The 14,791-nt window shown below is 34.5% G+C and overlaps 1 protein-coding gene across 2 annotated transcripts in view; it reads left to right on the top strand.

Annotated features, from left to right (window-relative positions):
- The window catches only part of LOC138695916 (oxysterol-binding protein-related protein 6-like), a 123,169-nt gene that overhangs the window by 27,313 nt on the left and 81,065 nt on the right, over positions 1-14,791 (top strand). For both annotated transcript variants that reach the window (XM_069820278.1, XM_069820279.1), the window contains exon 2: positions 1,020-1,213. In XM_069820278.1, coding sequence (XP_069676379.1) covers positions 1,082-1,213 — 132 coding nt within the window. In that variant the 5' untranslated portion in view covers positions 1,020-1,081. The remainder of the gene's footprint in view (positions 1-1,019; positions 1,214-14,791) is intronic.

Here is a 14,791-nt window from a genome sequence, read left to right on the forward strand (position 1 = left end):
TCTCCATCACTGGCAGTACACGGCGAATAGATATAATAGCTTTCAAGGAATCTACAAGATCTGGATACATAATTGATCCCACTGTGCGTTTCGAAACGAATGAGGAACAGCCAACAGAAGTGGATAATGAAAAAAAGAATATCTACAATCCTACCATTCCCTAATACCTCAAAAAATACCAGCTAAAAGAGGTTGAAGTAATCGAACTTCTGGTTGGAGCAAGAGGTACCGCTACTCTCTTCATGAAAGATGTGTTTAAGAGGCTTGGAATACCTACATCTATTATTCCGATTGTAACTTTAGCTGCATTGAAAGGATCAATTGCTCTCCTGGAGCATCACCTATATTCGAAATGAAACTAAGTTCATTAGCATTCTTTACTTTTTTGTAACACTTGCCTCTCTAAAAATAGGTATATTTACACCGATCACAAAATGTATTTGCAGCTAAGTACTTTTAGGAATTTCATTGTTAAAACAAAATCAATGGTTCAATGAACTTGTAAACATTTATATGGTTAAGTACTCTTTGTCCCTTGTGGCAGCTCACGAATGGTGAGAAGATTTATAAATTATATATCTAGGAATAGAAATAACTTCGAAACTAAGAATCTGGTCCTTATAAGAGGGCTTTGCCGGAAGAAAGGCAGATAGACCTATACGCCCTTCTTCGGGAAAACGGTTTAAAAAGTAATGAATAATTATAGTAGAGAAATTTTGTTTTAATTGTACTCTACATACCTGCAGGACAGGGCTGCATGCGTGTATAACATTTTATTCAGGTGCGTTTTAAAATCTTAGATTGCATGTATCTCAATTCGCCATATTGATGTATATGCCCTTTTTCCGGAAAACCCCTCAATTATTCTAGCTCAAACTGCTCAAACTTTTTCTTTAATGTCCCCACACTTCTTCACACTTATTTCTAATTAATAATCTTGTTTGGGTGTAATTTTATATCCTTTTTATACGTGATGTGGATGTATGCTTTCCATACTCAGATTGAAATTTTGTTTGCAGTTTTACTGACAAAAATGACAGAAGAGTAGTGGTGCAGCGTGGCTCAGGCATTGCTCCGGAAGATGACCACGGGTCTGCGTCACATTGCAACTGAACCAGCCAACCTGAGCAACAAGTACTTCAGCATGGATAAGAAACGAAGCCCCCTGCCTCGCAACAAGATCAAATCTGTCACGGGTGGAGCATCCGACTCTGTAAGTAGACTCTGACCTTGCTGAAAACAAGATTTTCTCCTGCTAGGACTTTAATCTCGCCAAGCATGGTTGAAAGATTAAAGTCGTCATAATTATGACATACCGTACATGTTTTTAATGTAAGTGGAGATGCTTTACAGCTATGTTAACATTGATCTGCATGCGTGCAATGTGTTAATATGGACCAGTTAATTTTCAAATTGTCGTGATTTTAGTGCAAGTTTTCTTCAAGGTGTTATTTCTTCATAAAGTAGGATAATAAAATACCAGAGTCTTCACTCATAATTTCTGTGTTTGGATGGACTCTGGCTCATGGAAATTAAAGAGTAATCAAAGACACATATTTAGCTAAGCTACGCTAATGGAATTTTGTATGGGGCGATATGTATCAGTTTTATTACCATGTAAACAGATTTTGCACTCCCTTCTGTTTGCAGGATCACACGTGTGAATATTATTTTTGGATGAACATTCGAAGTTGCACTAATTTTGTCAAGTTTTTCTTCTGTGATGTAATGACACTAAAGTCCTGTCAAGAACTTTGGCAGCCCAGTTTAGAGAGATTTTGTTTTTATGCATATAAAATCACTTGATTTCGTGAATAAATCAATTTTATGCAGTTACTGTACATTGGAGTAGTCATATTAATTGTATTCTGCTTGTTTATTAGTGTAATGATATAGGTCTAGACTTTTTATCAGTAGTAATTGTGTTTTCTATAATGACATTTTTATTCTTTTACATTAATTAGAATCAGGCTGCCTTCACACCTGATGTTAGTCTAATGTATAGTGAGGATCACGTAAGAGTAGTTCCTAAAAGGCTAATTTGGCCATCTCTTCAGTGTTGCCAACTAATACTAGATATCACTAAAGAGGGTAAAATCACAATGCTACGTACTGAAATAATAATAATAATAATAATAATAATAATAATAATAATAATATCATGTCAAACAAAAGATGAGATGCGGTAAATATAAGCAAGACATTGTTAATAATAATAATAATAATAATAATAATAATAATAATAATAATAATAATAATATATTTCGGAATTTGTAAGACAATAACTTTCTTGTATTAAATATTATTAACGTACCTTGTTAACATGTTTCAACCTATTTTTTGGTCATTATTAATATATTATATATAATAATAATAATAATGATAATAATAATAATAATATATTATTAACAATGTCTTGCTTATATTTACCGCATCTCATCTTTTGTCTGGCATGAAATTTATTGCTTTTGACTGAAGAGTTTACGATTCATGAGACCTAACCTAAAAATGTATTTCCTTACTTCCATTTTCATCAGTTTCCTATACTCCAAACCGAAATTATTGCTGCCAACATAACAGTTAGAAAATAACTATCAGTTGTAGTATTTGTCAGGACCTGAAATTAAAAACGAAGTTGATAAAAGAAAAGTCAACCTGAGAGCTATAAAATCACTATAATTCACTAACATATGTAGTAATAAGGGAAAAATGTTAGGTTTCACCCTTAGGGTTTTAAATGAGCTGATCCTAACTATAGTGGTTCCCAAACTGTGGGTCGTATAAGGAGGTGAGGGGACCGTGAGATAATTTACAAAATAAAACAAAAAAAAAAACATTTAAAACATTTATTTTGTATTTAGAAGCTTAAACAATGTTGAACATTAAAATTAAAAAAAACTGTTTCATTAATCATAAACTAAACAATAATTAATTAATGCGATAAATGTGCCTGTTTTCCAAAAAATAGCTTCTCATACCTGGGCTCCGTATTTGATACATACACAATGATATCATTTTCAAGTTCACGGAAATTTCTCTCTTTTGTTTTGATGTTAATCATAGACGAGAAACTTTCTTTGCATAAATACGAGGTTACAAATATTATAAAAAAATATTGCAGCTTCTTTTATAAGCTTGAGATATTCTTGCATATTCTCCAAAACTGGTCTGTGCTTTGCGAAGAAAAAAGTTTAGATCCAACATTGCATCAGTAGGTACTTATTTCATAGTTTCTGAAATTTCAGCCAGTTGAAAGCAGCTGTCTTAAAACGGGCTTAGTATCCATCTGTGACTGTCGTAATTATTTGAGTTTTCTTTGAAAAATACTAAAAAAAAAACTGTTGTTTAAAATTGTGTGAACTTATTTGCATGTACATAGTATTTGTCGTATCATAAATATGTAACTAAATTTCCCATATATTCTTTAATACACTGGAATGAATCAAATTTATTTTTGTCAAGTGATGTCGACCAAAAATCAAGTTAAAAATCCATTGTTTGTATCTCTTTCTGTTATTGAAAAATAAGTTTCGCCTTGCATGTACCGGTACATTAAACGTTCTGCTCTTAACTGGAAAACTCTTTTCAACACATTACCCCAAAAATGCAGTTTCATCCTTTCGATTACTCACAGGGCATAACTGTTTGTCAAAACACTTGAAAAAAATTGGAATTATTTCTTCACCACTTTGTCCATTGTGCAGTCTTCAGGAAGAAACAGATCGGACTGATCTTCAGCGATGTTCAGCCCTTTCCTCTAAACCCCTTGTGTCTGAGAAATATTGGAGTGAGTGCAAGAGATTTAATGACTCTATTGCAAAGAACTCAGCATAGGTTAACAACAATAACAACAACTTTTCAAAACTGTATTGTCAGATTTATTTATTTACTATCTTTCGGTTGCAGCTGGTTTACCAAGACTCGAGATAGTAAAACTGATAATGGGTTAGATTAGTATGTGTTAGGCCTCAGTTTAAATGCCCCATTCGTCAAATTTCTCCCACTTTTTTACTGTTTTTTTTAGTTTGTTATTTAACGACGCTGTATCAACTACTAGGTTATTTAGCATTAATGAGATTGGTGATAGTGAGATGGTATTTGGCGAGATGAGGCCGAGGATTAGCCATAGATTACCTGGCATTCACCTTACGGTTGGGGAAAACCTCGGAAAAAACCCAACCAGGTAATCAGCCCAAACAGGGATCGAACCCGCACCCGAGCACAACTTAACCGACTGAGCCACACCGGTGGCTTTTTTTTTTTTACTATTGAGTACTGGTAATTTTTTAGTATTATCATTACTTTATTAGCCATCATCGTAGCTCAGATGATAGGTACATTTGCCTCCTGAGCCACAGCTGCACTCAGACATGGGTTCGATTCCCTCTTGGATTGATTACCTGGTTTGATTTTTTCTGAGATTTTCCCGAACTGTAAGACAAATTTCAGATATTCCTTTGGAGAATCTTCAGCCTCATATCTACAAATACCATCTAATTAGATCATCAATTCCATCTCTCCTATTGAATTTCACATGCGTATAGTATGTTTAAGTCCCGCACCGTGACATCGTGCCCTAAGACATCCTGCCTAGGACTCGCATTACGAAATGCGCGTTGGTTCAAGTCCTCGTGGGGGAAGAAATTTCCTCATGAAATTTCGGCCAGTGTATGGGACCGGTGCCCACCCAGCATCGTGATGCACTTGGGGAGCTACAATAGGTAGCGAAAGCCAGCTATAATGGCTGGGAGGATCATCGTGCTAACCACACGATTCCTCCATTCTGGTTGGATGATCGTTCACCTCTTCTTCGTCATGTGGGCGTGAGGCCAGCAGCCGGCTGGTTGGTCTAGGCTCTTCATGGGCTGTAGCGCCACAGATTATAGCATGTTTAAACACAATTCTGGTGTGTACCGAGCTATGAGTCTCACAAGTTGGTATAAGTGAGAAATGTGTTTAAATGTACGTGAAATTCAATAAAAGTTTATGAGTATACAGTACACAATTGATGATGTAAAAGATTTTTGAACAGTAGAAAATAAAGTATAAAAGAAGTGCAAATACAGTGATTAGAACCATTCCTTTCGGCTATCACAACTCATGATCCAGAAGCTGCAACTGATGAATAGTCAAGACACCTGATAATAACTTTAAAAAGTAATTTCTTGGAAAAATTACTGAACATTTTATTCCTTTAACCTAGGTATGTTGAAGCCTTATCTTCAAACCCTACAACTTCATTAAAACACAATATTTTACGTTGGAAAGATTCCCTTGTTCTGACTGTCTCTGAATGAAAGGCAGAAATAACCTGGCATCTGGTTTTTCCAGGCATTATCTGCTTTCATTGACCTTTGGATGAGAACATTGCATAAACACAGAAATGTTAAGTGAAGACCTGGTCATTATGTATCCATTCTGTTTACTTCTTTAGTAATTAATGTATTTCAGTACTTTCTTCATAATTGTTGCACTTATGCTTAGGCCTATATGTTTTGATGTTCGAGATGGGCAGTTTAAGCAAATGTTATATCTTCAAATTAAGACTTTGATTTTTATGACATTTTATTTTTCTTTTCATAATTATGTAGTGATAAGCAATGAAATTGTATGTAGGAAAGTGGGATCACTATCTATAATGCTGTAATTATTATTATTGTAAAAGTTGTTTTGCACCTTTGTAAAGGTCATTTTAAAAATAAATCGGTTGGAGTGTTTTTATTGAGGTACAGTATAGTATATTACTGTATCTTATGTCCAGTTTTTTTTATTAGTTTCAACAGTGTACATTCTGTCTTGTGGAAATACCTTTCTCTGAAAACTAACAAAATTGAAAGGAAAAGTTTCATACTTATGTATTCTTCTAGCATGAATTGCAAATGAAAGTTGACATTTGTCGAAATGAATTAAATTAATTAATTTAATTTACAAAACTTCCCTCAGTACAGAGCTGTCACATGGACAAAGTGATGTAAATAACGAAAATTTATAATAAAATAACAAAGGTCTAATATAAAAATCAACAATTATAGTTCTAATATATAAAAGAATCTACGAAAAATAACAAAAAAGAAAGAGTATGATTTCCCTTTACACAAAAATATTAAAATTTATGATTATTGCCAAAGAAGTTATTTCGTAATATGAATATGGAAATAGACTCTCTAAGCGCAGCAATTGCAAAATTAAATGTTAAAATATTAAAATTGAAGTGTAATATCAAGTATTTCTGTTTTCAGATTTCTTGTTGTGTTATGAAATATGATGTTACCAGTAAAATTGTAGGGATTTCACCTCGTTCTTGCTTTGCTTTATTGAGCTTTTTTTTTTTTTTTTTTTTTTTTTTTTTTTTTTTTTTTTTTTTTTTTTTTCAGTTACGAAACTAAATAATTTCATGAAAATCTTATTTTTATATGAGGCGCTCAGCACACTAATGGTCCACCCCACAAAATTTTCATATTGAATTTATTGCTTTAAAGAACTTTCTTTTCTCTTCAAAGTGCAAGTCGATCTAATAATCTTTCCTAGTTTTTCCGTGAAATTTCAGCACAAGTTTCTTTTGTGTATTGCATTTCGCGCACTGTTGCAAAGAGGTAAAGTGGAAATATAATTTTATGGGTTGGGCCATATGATATTCTTTTCAATATATTTGTTTAATTTATACTTACCATAAAAGGGAAGAGGTAATTTTCGTCTTAAATTTTGATATTAGCAACCATATCCAGTCTGATACATTGATTTTTTAATAGGCCTACATTTAATATGATAATCATTGTGTGCCACACTCATATCACAAGTGGTTTGTGTGTTGGCACTAGCTGTTTACGAAATACTTCCAAACTGGCATAGGTAATTCAAGTTGGTGGTTGGTTTTCACGTAATGTAATTGGCTATTATGAGGAGCATACTTCTGTGCAGCAAAATACCAAGTGAACAATATTATTAAAATTACAATTCGCGTAATAATAATGTCTGAAATTTAAAGAAGTAATAAGTCAATTTCAATAAAAATACAGTATTAAAAAAAAATTTGACCTCACATATACAAGCAGTATGACTTCAGAAAGACTTACAAAGTCACAATGTTTCAGACATGCCATATTGTGAGAATTTTTTACAGCAAATTGAGATGAAATTCTCTTTGGCTATAGCTAACGATCAGATACAGTAAAATTTGCTACTCTTATTTGTTGAGGAAAGTGAATTAATTGGTATTTAGCTTATGGAGTGATTGATATAAGGTCTTGAAACATTATGCAGTCACATCACATATTCATTATATATGAGGTCTCGCCTACCTCACTGAATATTACACGACTACTATGAATAGCCAATGTGTATTATCGCCATTTAATTCGAGAAAAATTCGTTCTGGCACCGGGAATCGAACCCGGGACCTCTGAGCTCTACGCGCTGAATGCTCTTTCCAACTGAGCTATGCCGGGACACGATTCACGGTGCTGGCCGAACTCCTCTCGTAATGTTTTACGGCCTTACTACCTGCACTTTAGGCAATGTAAGTCATACATGCAGGAGCGCATATTTAAATGACTTTATGGCCATATTTAACATCAGTTTGTGATAACTGCTAGCAGTTAATACATCACATATCATTATATATGAGGTCTCGCCTACCTCACTGAATATTACACGACTACTATGAAGTAGCCAATGTGTATTATCACCATTTAATTCGAGAAAAATTCGTTCCAGCACCGGGAATCGAACCCGTGTCTAAAGTGCAGGTAGTAAGGCCTTAAAACATTACGAGAGGAGTTCGGCCGGCACCGTGGATCGTGTCCCGGCATAGCTCAGTTGGAAAGAGCACTCAGCGCATAGAGCTGAGAGGTCCCGGGTTCGATTCCCGATGCCGGAACGAATTTTTCTCGAATTAAATGGTGATAATATTATGCAGTCAGTTTCAGTCATGCTTAAAGATGTCTTAGCATTGTGTTTACAACGATATTGATGGGAAGCACTATTTAGGTTATAAATTCAGAGTATTAAACCGTTTGAAATACTAATAATATGCTAAAATAAGTTGAAAAATTCGTGTTATTACTATATTTCTTATTTCCTTAACAGTCACTTTTCACCAATTTAACAAATAATGCGCAAATAATTCATTCAGCAACGTAAATAATATTTTTCTTTGCAGTATAAGTAACTTTTATGTTATCATTTTTTCAAGAAACGGCTAACTCTAAATGATATAAAAGCAAATGCACATGGAAGTATTGGGAAAATTGAAGAATTCATTTTGACAGCAGGATATGATTGCTGTGGAAATTATAAAACAAAAGCAGGAGCGAAGGTTTTCTGTTTATGACGTGCAGATATTACAATCACGTGTGCAGAGGTCAATTATTCAGGCTGACCACACTTTAGATTAGAGAAACAAAGGAGCTCTTGTTAAGTGACAGTCTTATGAAATTTATTTACTAATTTAGTGTCGTGATATTAGTCATTAGCTTAAACCTTTGCATGTTCTTAAAATGGTTAATTATGTTGTACATTTGTGATAATCCACCTAATCAAAAAGTTCTCAATCATTGTCATTTAAATTATGTAAGTGTTTGATAACCCACATTGTAGTAATTGTAGAGAGATTGGAATATTTTCTGAGAAGAAATGATAAGAATCTGTGAATTGTGACAAATGGAATGAAAGTGGTATATAGTTTAGGAAACACTGCACTAATAGCCTAATGGCTGGGTTGTCAGCTTTCACTCTGAAAAACTGGGTTCAAATCCTTGAAAGTGCAAATAGAATTTGAGTTGGCTGAACACGTGTTGAGGCAAATTTTCTCGGTATATTTTCGTTTTTGTCATTTTTTAAGTAATAAAATTCACAATCATACTTACCATCAAAAAAAAAAAAAAAAAAAAAAAAAAAAAAAAAAAAAAAAAAAAAAAGGAAACTGCTGCAGTACGTCTTTCCACAAGATTAGCTATGACGAACATTCTACAGTCTTTCCACAAGATTAGCTATGACGAACATTCTACAGTCTTTCCACAAGATTAGCTATGACGAACATTCTACAGTCTTTCCACAAGATTAGCTATGACGAACATTCTACAGTCTTTCCACAAGATTAGCTATGACGAACATTCTACAGAGCAAGTAACATATGGATTCATAGAGCTGGCACCACAGTCTAGTATATACAGTCACGAAGCTCAATACGTAGTAAATATGCAAACATTAGGTAGTTGCTCACCACTAGGATCGCTAATATCGGCTCATTACAGGCAATGCAAAATAGTACCGGACCAGTCTATTGTTTCTAGCACCCTTAAAACTCAAGCTTCGTGACTGTATATAGTAGACTCTGCTGGCACTGCTCCCTGAGTCTCCAAGTAAGGCACATTTATAATGACTAGTGTTGCCAACCCTCCCGTATTTCCCGGGATCTCCCATTTTTACCCAAAATTTTTAACAGACTCCCGGCTCCCATATTCCTATCCCCTTCGAGCATTGTTCTCCCTTATTTTTGCATAATATACACATTTTTATTTTGAACATTTGATTTTGCCATGAATTATAATGATTTATATGATGAATTTTGTTGTTCAATATAGGCATTAAAATGTGCAGCCTTTTTAAAAAGTAATGCTTGGCAGAAATTGGTTTCAGTGCTCACAAGTTTAAAATCAAACCATGTTAATGTTATGGAACTTGTTTGATCGGTAAATTTTTCTGTAGTAAGCTGTACATTGAGACACACCCATCTTTTATTATTTGAAGTTTGGTATATAATATAGACTTTAGCGTGCTGCAACGTCACATCCTTTTTTAGATGTATCACATAAATAATAATTAAAAAAAAAACATAATCTGTAATAAAGAAATACTTTGATTAAAGCATATGCCTTTTCATCTAATTAGTGATCAGAGAATATTTTTAAATAGTAAAAAAAAAAAGTGCATGTTCCCCATTTTACGTAGTAAGATACATTGTAGTTTGCAGAAATTAGTATATTTTGAGTTAAAATTAGTACATTATTGTTATAATGCTATGAAAGACTATTGTTAAAAATAAGCATTTTGTATAAACTTTACCTGACTTTTGAGGATCTTAATTCTAAGAAAGAAGGAAAATGCACTATGTTTTTATATATCTTCATCTGTAGATTACAAGAAAGAATAGTTTTTATAGAAACTTTGGATTTTTCATGTAATAGATTTTGAGGCTAAGGCTATGCTGATCACTTGATCAGTATGAAAGATTTCAGATCTCTGATAATTAAATCTTCATCATAATGGTTGGTTTCCAACGCCAAACAGTTGACAACAAAATATTGGACTCTTCTGGGCTTTAGAGGAGCTATAATATAAAGGGAGCACAAAGCTGTGCAGTAGATGGAGTAATTATGTTATGACAAGATCCAAATCATGTGACTAAGGGCAACAGATTCTTGAACTTGGCCACTGCCTCCTTAACTCATTGGACTTAAAGTAAAGTTAAGGAGGCTGTGCCTGAGTTTCCAGCAATTAATATTTCAAAGTTAGTGTATTTTGGACCCGTGACCAATTAAATTTTGCATTTTCCTATGTTTTTAAACTAAATAAATCTAATTTGGAGAAAATGTTTCCTAAAATATTCTCCCCTCTTTCCATAAGTATTTTATGGTACTGATAGCTGTAGTTCCTACCAGATGTCACCACAACCATAATCGGTGGGGTATCAGTTTTGTAAGTTGATAAATATATTGTCATTGGTGACTGAATGGTTAACATGTTTGTCATATTCAAAGGTCTTTGAAGATACTAAAAGTTTTAGAGTGAACAGAATTCTTAGAATTGTTTCTTTCTGAAGAGAAGTGACTGTGTTGTAAATGTAAAGTACGTAAAATAATCCTATCATACAACATTAATCGGCCATTTCTCTCCTACATCACAATCCAACCAAGTCATTGTCATTCTTACATGTTATTATACCATCAGGGTTAATGAATTCTGTCCTCAAGTGCCGATATCTCAAAAATGAAATTCTTGACTATGTATAACAGAATTCAGGAATGTCTTTCAACATCCGTATTTTGACGTAGAACTTACGTGGGTAAGGTGACGTGTGCGGAGTTTCAGATGTCCCAAAAAGTGCAACAGTTGAAACATTTACTGCCTAAAAACTATAAGAGTTATATTTATGATTTATTTATACTTGGAGAGAGAACAAATATCGTTTCTTAACAATATGTAAAACAGTAGCACCAGATGCGTGATGGATGAGAAGAGGGCATGGCAAAAAGAGCCATAAACTAATTTATTTATTTCTTTTTCATAGTCATATTAATATATATTTATTCCTACATCATGCTTACTGGCTATGGGTTCGCCACCACATTCCTGTATGTGGGCGACCCATAGCCTTCTAATTACAACATATACTATTTACCTCATCATAGATATGTGCTTTTCCTATGATTTTTATGCCCATAACCTACCAAACAGTTAATTTGCGATTCTCTATCCTATTTACACATTCAAACTAATCAATTTTTACCTAACTCATCCCTCCACAACAGCACCGTCTCCATTTCCTTTCCAATCACCCACATCATTTTCAATAAAAGTTCGTCTATCACTCATGCTCTTCTAAACTTTACCTTTGTTCATGCACTGCTTATCTTCTATACACTTTCACTATATTTTCTCCACACTACTTTTGTTCCTTATCCTTGACTATAACACATTTTGATTTTCCTTATGCTGGCACTATCCATATATCTGCTACCAAATTTTCACTTTACACATAATATTATGCCTTGGCTCTGATTGACTGGACGGTGTGACTTTTGGTGTTTCAAATAAGTACTTTAGTACGATTCTTGGCATCTCTCAGTGCAGTCCCTACCCGGAGATTCGATTGAGGGACTGTTTTACCTCCAGAGAATTTTACACTGAGGGACTCCATGAATCATAAGCAGTGAAAAATATAGTGGGACTGCGTTGGTATTAATGCAGCTCATGTGGGTACCTCTACGTAAACGAAAAGAACTCCAAAAGGAAATAACATTTCAATGGATACCTAGTCATTGTGGTATACCTGGAAACGAGAAAGTCGATGATATTGCAAAACAGGCAACATATTTGCAACCAAGACCTCTTCAAGTGATATCTCTATCCAGTGCTTTTGCTTCAGTAAAGTCTCATTTTACAAACCTATGGATCAACAATTGGCTCTCTTCTGACAAAGGAAAAATTTTACAATCTGTACAAAAGAAACCAAATGACCTGGAAATGTACAAAAACTTGCCCAGACATGTTCAAACATTTTTAACAAGAGCCAGAACAGGTCACATTGTCACTAAATTGTACCTACACTGATTTCAAATTTCTGATAATCCTACTTGTCTGTGGTGTAATAATCATGATGAAGATCTGGAGCACATTCTTCTATACTGTCCATCCATAAACCACAAAAGAAGTAAATTAAAATCATCAGTACCAGTTGCAGAAGACACAGCCCTGCAGTATATATTGACTACACCCCAACTCTGGCTACTAGCAACATGCATTTATAATGAACACCGATCAAAATACCCCTCATTTCTCGTGAAAAACAACAACTGAATAGACTACAGTGGACTATCGTGGACTTTATGCTGTCAGCAAACAGCTGGATACATTAAGAAGATTGGTTGATAATATTATGGCTCACTATTTCACTATTCACTTTAATCACCATTCCTCACCCAGTATTTATTCTTCCTCACTGTTGGCTTTCGTGCCCTTGTCTCCTGCGTCATTGTTTTTTTGTATGCTGGTCAAGATCAAGACCTGCAATAACAATAGGATAATGCAAGACATACACAAGACAATCAGGCTCATCCAGTCCCTGTGGAAGGAAATTATGTTTTCTCCTGGATCTGAAAGTCAGTTCTAGTGAGAATTGGATGTACTGTAATTGGATGTTCCTGGGTTTATGCCCGCAAATGCTTGTTTCTGATGTACTTGTAACTCTGCCTGATAAGTGTAAAGAAAATTTGCAGAGAATTTTCCAGGCATTGATGTCCTTAGTTGTCCTAAATTTCATAATCTTGTTAGAAAATCTGCCAAGCCTGGAAGTGTACAAGATAAAAGCATAGAAGGTGATCTGTTTTGACCTCCAAATTCAAAATAGTACAACACTTCGTGTGAAAGATTTATACAGGGTGATTCACGAGGAAAGGTAAAAAATTTAGGATGTGAATTCTGAAGTCATTCTGAGTGAAAAAAGTTCATATGAATATAGGTCCATTTTCGAACGGTTATGGAGATATGGCTCTTTGATTTCACAAAAAACTTCTGAGATTCCATTGTACTAATTCGCATTTAGAGACAGATAACGGACAAATTTAAAGTTTATATTCACGTATGCATACATATCTAATATTCTAGAAGTCGAGGTCGATGTTTTCGGACATTTTCAAAGGTACCTCCTTCTGCTTCAATGCACTGTTGCGCTCGGGCGTGAATCGCGCTCATCGCTCGGGAGAGTTGCATGTGGCTGTCTTTATGCCACATCCAAAATAGGTTGATTAGCACCTCTCTCGTTTCCCCGTTCCTTTCCTATACCAAGTCTTTCATCCAACCCCATAGGCAGTAAATACTCTTCGATATGGTACCCTTCTGTTCGGAAAGTGTCGTTCATATTCAGCGATGGCACACAAGGAACTTCCAACACACAAACCATAAAAAATACACAATATCAGCGTATTCTGCAGTCCGAAATTTATAAGGCATCTTGAAAAACACAACTTAACACTTCCTACCTTTATAACTACTGTACTGTAGGTAGCTGACCGAACTGCTGTGAACCGATAAGTGATGGCGTATTTGTTGTGACATTTGTAATGCCCCACCACCAGGTTTGTTTCTCTTCTCTTATCTACATCGCTCACAATGCAGATTCCAATGTTACGTCATTCATCGGTGACTTTGTTTCACGTCAGCAGCATATGATAACGTCTGATTCACATTGGGGAGAGACGTTTTACCAAAAAAGTGCATCTAGCTCCGCGATCATTTGAAAACGGATCTATGTTCATATGAACTTTTTCACTCAAAATGGCCTAAGATCTCGTATCCAAAATTTTTTACCTTTTATCGTGAATCACCCTGTAAATAAAGCTATGTATTTCATTTATGTTTTTAATATAATAACACTTGATTATAATTATGAGTGATTCTTCAAGAAGTTATTTTGTGACTATGTTGCGAACTACATGATGGAAGCTGGTAGGACGGCTACATACCATTGGCGAAGCTAAGGTGTAAATGCACCCCTAAACAGAACACAGGTGTAACAATATAACTTACTTGTCTCAGAGCACCCTGTTAGCTAATGATACCTGTTTCTTATACCGTGAAAATTGAAATTTCCTATTTTGTCTTCCACCATCTGCTATTTTAATATGTAAATGTGGTGTCGATCTCTTATCTTTGTAAGCACATTTTGTTTCATATGTCCAACTTGAAAACTGTGTCTCTTTTAATTCTACAAATAATGACCTCAATGTTCTCTCAGTATGAGCCACTTACACAAAATTAGCATGCACTTTTGATTAAAATAATACTATTCTGAGAAGCTAACATAAGAAGTTAAGCTTCTAAAATAGCTCTAGAAGATAAAGGAAGATGAACGGCCATGCAGCGCATTCACAGAACACCAATATAGCATGCTGTATTATATTGCAATGTTGTGGCTAGTCATGCTTCCCAGTGACGCCAACTTATATGAGCCCTTGAGGTGCAAGCCCACCCAATAATTTGTCGTATTATTATTATTATTATTATTATTATTATT

This window comes from Periplaneta americana, chromosome 3 (assembly GCF_040183065.1).
Source record: "Periplaneta americana isolate PAMFEO1 chromosome 3, P.americana_PAMFEO1_priV1, whole genome shotgun sequence".
Lineage (NCBI taxonomy): Eukaryota > Metazoa > Arthropoda > Insecta > Blattodea > Blattidae > Periplaneta > Periplaneta americana.